The sequence below is a fragment of the Entelurus aequoreus genome, linkage group LG13 (genome assembly GCF_033978785.1).
Source record: "Entelurus aequoreus isolate RoL-2023_Sb linkage group LG13, RoL_Eaeq_v1.1, whole genome shotgun sequence".
Taxonomy (NCBI): Eukaryota; Metazoa; Chordata; class Actinopteri; order Syngnathiformes; family Syngnathidae; genus Entelurus; species Entelurus aequoreus.
In genome coordinates, this window is record NC_084743.1 from 26155726 (window position 1) to 26162596 (window position 6871).

The 6871-nt window shown below is 36.5% G+C and overlaps 2 protein-coding genes across 2 annotated transcripts in view; one reads left to right on the top strand and one right to left on the bottom strand.

The window, feature by feature from the left end:
* LOC133662988 (TRAF3-interacting protein 1-like) overlaps positions 1 to 3389 on the top strand; it is a 61344-nt gene extending 57955 nt beyond the window's left edge. The window contains exon 18 of the mRNA XM_062067178.1: positions 2576 to 3389. Within this exon, the coding sequence (XP_061923162.1) occupies positions 2576 to 2732 (157 nt within the window). The 3' untranslated portion in view covers positions 2733 to 3389. The remainder of the gene's footprint in view (positions 1 to 2575) is intronic.
* adarb1b (adenosine deaminase RNA specific B1b) overlaps positions 1 to 6871 on the bottom strand; it is a 408325-nt gene that overhangs the window by 353291 nt on the left and 48163 nt on the right. The gene's annotated exons all lie outside the window — the stretch shown is intronic.

Below are 6871 nucleotides of genomic sequence, written 5' to 3' on the forward strand. Positions count from 1 at the left end.
GTACGTTATATGAGGCATAAATAACCAACTGAGAACGTGCCTGGTATGTTAACGTAACATATTATGGTAAGAGTCATTCAAATAACTATAACATATAGAACATGCTATACGTTTACCAAACAATCTGTCACTCCTAATTGCTAAATCCCATGAAATCTTATACGTCTAGTCTCTTACGTGAATGAGCTAAATAATATTATTTGATATTTTACGCTAATGTGTTAATAATTTCACACATAAGTCGCTCCTGAGTATAAGTCGCACCCCCGGCCAAACTATGAAAAAAACTGCGACTTATAGTCCGAAAAATACGGTAGTTACATTTTGAACTACTTTCACATTTATCAGTCAACATCAAAATGTTTAGTTACTTTGGGGTATGCAGACATCAAAATTCCCACATTTTTTGTAATTCTACATTTCCATGAACAATTGCCTTTGAAAATCAGAAGAAAAAAAGTTCCACACTTGTCAAACCATTCCAACAAGAAAACATTTAGTTTTTGTAATTTTCGGACTATAAAGCACACCGGTATATAAGCCACACACACAACATTTTAGAAGAAAGAAATATTTTTCTATGTATTAGCCGCACCGGACTATAAGCTACAGATATATATGTTGTGAAATGAGTTATTTACACAGAGAGATTTGTAAATATTTATGAACCATATTTTCCGGATCATAGGGCGCACCGTATTATAAGGCGCACTGCCGATGAATGGTCTATTTTCAATCTTTTTTTATATATAAAGCACACCGGATTATAGGGCGCATTAAAGTAGTCATATTTATTTATTTATTTTTCTAAATGGAAAACACTTCCTTGTGGTCTACATAACATGTAATGGTGTTTTTTTGGTTAAAAATGTTGCATAGATTATATTCTACAGATCATCTTCAAGCCGCTTTCTGACAGTCGTTTCCGGATGCGCCATATTGTAGGCGGTCTTATTTACATGGCTCACCTTCAACAGCGTCTTCTCCCCGTCATCTTTGTTGTAGCGGTGTAGCGTGCAAGGACGGGAGTGGAAAAAGTGTTAAAAGATGGAGCTAACTGTTTTAATGACATTCAGACTTTACTTAAATCAATAACGGAGCAGCATCTCCTCATCCGGAAACAACAACAAGGCCCAAAATGTGTCCCGTGAAAAACCGTCCGACCGGAACACTCTAATAACTAAAGTTCGTTGGGTGGATAATGTAAACTCACTACACCGGTATGTTTTAGCGCTTTCATGGCGAGTTTACTGACAGATATAAGTAAGAACTTTACACTACTTTATATTACAAATGGCAACAGCGGAGGATGAATGTCCCATAACAAGAAGATAAAGAAAAACAAGAAGCTTATCGACTAACGTGTCCTCACGGACTACAAAGGCGGACTCGCACAAATTTTCAGGAATTTATGCAGATCCCAAATACAAAACAGCAGGTACCAGAAGGTAAGACAAGTTGCTTTTGCATTATGTTGCTAAACAAAACACCAGATATGTCTTACCTTATACACACACCATAATAATACTTGTATGTTTAATGCGCTGACAATCCATCAAGCGGTGCGGCTTCATAGCTTACCAATGTTGTACTAAAACATTTTGATAGATTTTTGAGCGCCGTGTGTATTGTTCTATATTTTCAATGGAACATATAAAATGTTGGTGTTGTTTACTTGAGTCATATTGCCATTATATTGCAATCTACATGTAGCTCTTATGTTTGACTGCCATCTGCTGGTCACACTTATCTTTACACTATGTTCCAAATAAAATAGCTTCAAGGTCGGTAAGCAAAACCAGAATTATTCCGTACATTAGGCTATAAGGCGCACTGTCGAGGTTTGAGAAAAAAAAAAGATTTTAAGTGCGCCTTATAGTCTGGAAAATACGGTACATACCTTAGTTGTACGGTGCATGTAACACGGCGATGAAACGGCTGATCAAACAAAACAAGTCATTGTCTTAGACCCACTAGCTGTGGAAGATAGCTCTCCAAACAGCTAAACAGACTCAATAATTTTTGGTAATTTTGACTGAGGAATTTGTGAGACTGAAACAATACACACAGAATGCCATTGTAAGTTAATAATACAAACACAGACACTCGTAAACATGATAGCATAATAGCTAATGCTAACGATGCTAGCTTCATCATATTACGATAACACATACAAACATGCATGAAAACACTCCTACAGACATCACACATGGGATGGTTTAGTAAATATGAATGACACACACAATCACACAACTTTCGTGCGTGTGTCTTGCTTTATGCAAGGTGGACGTGTCCGGAGTCTAGATGTGAGAATACAAATACAAGAAATATGCGTAACTTCATTTGTGTAGAAAAACACTTCGGCACAAACGGAAGAATGGGGCCTTCAGAGGATAACATGTAAAAGAAGGAAATAGATAACTAAAAATTTTAGTTTTTTTGGCGGAATCCAATGGTCGACGATTCTAAAACAGACCTAAGTGATTGTCCCCCCAGTAGTGCAACTGAGGATTACGTGTTTTCATTCATTTAATTGAATTAATGTGTTTTTTTTGTTGTGTTCATGGTTGTACAGAGCGACCGACAGAGCGTTAGAACCTCTTCAAGCGGAACTTTATGAACTGGACCAGACGATCAAGGATTACCAGGACAAGATTTGTACTGTGAGGTCCAACATACTGAGGAATGAAGAGAAGATCCAAAAGAAGTTGGCAGGAATCATCTCATCTTGAAGTCAGAAACTACCATCTAATACCTGTAACAAAACTTTTTAGATATTTTTCAATGAACATGTGGGCTTGGATGGAAGACTTTGATCTGCACTGCACCACCATTCTACAATTGTGTGCCCTTACTTTGAAAAGCAGCCACAGTAGTAAGACACCAAATGGTCACAACAAACACTTTTTTAATTATCCTGTTTTTTTATGTTTGTTTTTTCCATTTTCGACTATATCTTTGACTCTGCGTCCTTACATGAATTTGGTTAGCTCTCAGATATACAGAATGCGTTATTATTATTTTCATTAACTCATAACAACATATTTTAGCAGGCGATGCTATTAGAAATTAATCAACTGAGCTCAATACATACAGTACAGGCCAAAAGTTTGGACGCACCTTCTCCTCATTCAATGCGTTTTCTTTATTTTCATGACTATTTACATTGTAGATTGTCACTGAAGGCATCAAAACTATGAATGAACACATGTGGAGTTATGTACTTAACAAAAAAAGGTGAAATAACTGAGAACATGTTTTATATTCTAGTTTCTTCAATATAGACACCCTTTGCTCTGACTACTGCTTTGCACACTCTTGGCATTCTCTGGATGAGCTTCAAGAGGTAGTCACCTGAAATGGTTTTCACTTCACAGGTGTCATAGTTTTGATGCCTTCAGTGACAATCTACAATGTAAATAGTCATGAAAATAAAGAGAACGCATTGAAAAGAGAAGGTGTGTCCAAACTTTTGGCCTGTACTGTACATAGTACAATACCGGAGGTCACAATCTGTTAGAGCTGTTTTGTACAGTAGTTTTAAAGGCCTACTGAAATGATTTTTTTAAATTTAAACGGGGATAGCAGATCCATTCTATGTGTCATACTTGATCATTTCGCGATATTGCCATATTTTTGCTGAAAGGATTTAGTATAGAACAACGACGATAAAGTTCGCAACTTTTGGTCGCTGATAAAAAAAAAGCCTTGCCTATACCGGAAGTAGCGTGACGTCGCAGGAGGAAGGATTCCTCACAATTCCCCATTGTTTACAATGGAGCGAGAGAGATTCGGACCGAGAAAGCGACGATTACCCCATTAATTTGAGCGAGGATGAAAGATTCGTGGATGAGGAACGTTAGAGTGAAGGACTAGAGAGGCAGTGCAGGGTGTATCTTTTTTTTGCTCTGACCGTAACTTAGGTACAAGGTCTCATTGGATTCCACACACTCTCCTTTTTCTATTGTGGATCACAGACTTGTATTTTAAACCACCTCAGATACTATATCCTCTTGAAAATGAGAGTCGAGAACGCGAAATGGACATTCACAGTGACTTTTATCTCCCCGACAATACATCGTTGACGCACTTTAGCTACGGAGCTAACGTGATAGCATCGGGCTCAAATGCAGATAGAAACAAAATTAAAAAAACCCTGACTGGAAGGATAGACAGAAGATCAACAATACTATTAAACCATGAACATGTAAATACACGGTTAATAATTTCCAGCTTGGCGAAGCTTAACAATTGAAGCTAACTTTAGCTACAGAGCGGCGGCGGGCGTTGTAGCTTTCGACGACACCACGGCCGCCATCAGAGTCGGCAAGAAACATATATTTCCCCAAAGTTACGTACGTGACATGCACATAGCGACACGCACGTACGGGCAAGCGATCAAATGTTTGGAAGCCAAAGCTGTACTCACCGTAGCGCGTCTGCTATCCATCTCAAACACAACACAACCTCCTGATTGTGTTGCTGTAGTCCGCCGCTAATACACCGATCGCACCTACAACTTTCTTATTTGCAGTCTTCATTGTTCATCAAACAAATTGCAAAAGATTCACCAACACAGATGTCCAGAATACTGTGGAATTGTTCGATGAAAACAGAGCAGTTTGTATGGTGACACATTGGGTACGAATACTTCCGTTGCCGTCGTGACGTCACGCGCATACGCATCATACATAGACGTTTCCAACCGGAAGTTTAGCGGGAAATTTAAAATTGCACTTTATAAGTTAACCCGGCCGTATTGGCATGTGTTGCAATGTTAAGATTTCATCATTGATATATAAACTATCAGACTGCGTGGTCGGTAGTAGTGGGTTTCAGTAGGCCTTTAAGAGCAATGGCATTTAAACATCAGGGAATTCTTTGCAGGAATAATAGTTGATAGTTAAAAAGGGTTTATCTACCCAACACAATTGACAATTTGATGATCATGTCACGTGTACCCACGCAATTTAACTACTCAAATTCAAATTTGCTTAATTTGTCACGGAGCACTTTGCAAAAAGAGAAGGGCAACACTGTCAGATTCTTCAAAAGTCTCCACTAGATGTGTGGCTATTGTCAGTTAAAAAAATATATATATAGAAGTGCTCAGTTGACAACACTGGTCACTCCTGCTCTGTCTTCTTATTCTCTGGCCGACCAGGTGCGTTATAATGTGCTAATGATCCAATTCGATTTGGATTTACTGGATGGTTTCTTTATCAAAAGTCTTGCGTACTGTAAAATCGAAAAAAACAGGTTTTGCTGTGAAGCTCTTTTCTTTTTCTTGTTTTGTGTGTCTTCTGATGTTTACTTTTCCCCAGCTATGAGGTGTTTTGAATATGAGTAAGCAACCGACAACGTCGGGTACTACAGTTAGAATAATACTGCATTTAGTACTGCAACATGAATTTTTTCACAAATATTCAACGTATTAAGTGAGATGTTTTCTTTCCACCAACTTCTCCTTTTAGAGCTATAACTAATTTGCTGAACATGTAGTTTTTCTATTTCTGAGAATATTTGCTATAAGATGTCTTTTAAAGCAATAGCTTACTAATAATCAGTTCAAGTTAGACGTTTGGTTAGCGCAGTGCTTCTCAATTATTTTCTATTACGCCCCCTCTAGAAAGAACACAATTATTTCGCAGACCCTCCCACTGTCTGCTGCGACTGTAAATAGTGTCATTTGTCTATAAAATTGTTGTAAGTACACCTCTGCATAACATTTTATCCTAACATTAAAGAAAACAGACTAAATAAATATAGATACACATATTACAAACAACCTTATTAACATGTTTTTCAAGTCTATCAGAAAATATTTAAAGTGCATCAATTTGCCTAAAAAAAAATCCTTATTTAAACTAAAAAACTCTATAAACTAAACAAAACATTTTGACCCACACTTAACCTATTGATACTGAAAAATACAATGAAATAAATTCCATAAATAATAATACATTAAACGTTGACTCAAAAGCACAATGTAAGAAAAACAATTTGTGCTGATTTTTAAAATGTATTTCAATTAAAATGATAACGTCAGGATTAATGGCCTCAATGAGCCGGTGTTGCAGTGCACAGCTTTTTGAAGCAAAAATGACTCTGTGAACTTTAGCTCAACTCGACTTCACTGCTTAGTGTACTGTATGTAGTAATGTGAAGTGTGTATATACATATATATAATATTTTAAGTACTATCAGGTTATCTCCAAGTAATACTATTTTAAATAGGGTTGTCCCGACCCAATATTGATATCGAATATCCTTTTTGTCCTCAGACTTCTACACACAACAGCCCATAACGACAACGTGAAAAGTTTTTTTCTAATTATTTTTGCAAATATTTAAAAAAAATCACATGTACATAAAAATCCACAGCCTTTGCTCAACACATGTGATTTTTTTTTAGCTTTTTATTTTAATACATTTGCAAAACCTAAACAAAAAACACATTGTCATTATGACTGGCTTAACTATTAAGAGATGTGTTGTGTTTATTTGTGTAAATTTTGTTACAATTTCAGAATCAGAACAGGAAGTGAACAAATATGTTAGTAATTGCTACGATTTGGAAAAGGGGTAGGATTAAATAAACTTTGCTTAACATATGTCATTATTATATAATGTATCACATTGTATCTGTTTACATGTTCGAAATAAATTAAACCACAACCATTACGGGGTATTGTGTGTAGCATTTTGAGGACAAAATTGAATTTATTCCATTTCGTAAAAAGGCTGTAACAGAAAATGTGGAAAAAATGAAGCCCTGTGTATTTTCCGGATGCACTGTAAACATCCTCTAATAATCACACGAAGTTTGTCTTTTCTTGTATTTTAGTGATGTCATTTACAAAAAGTGAAC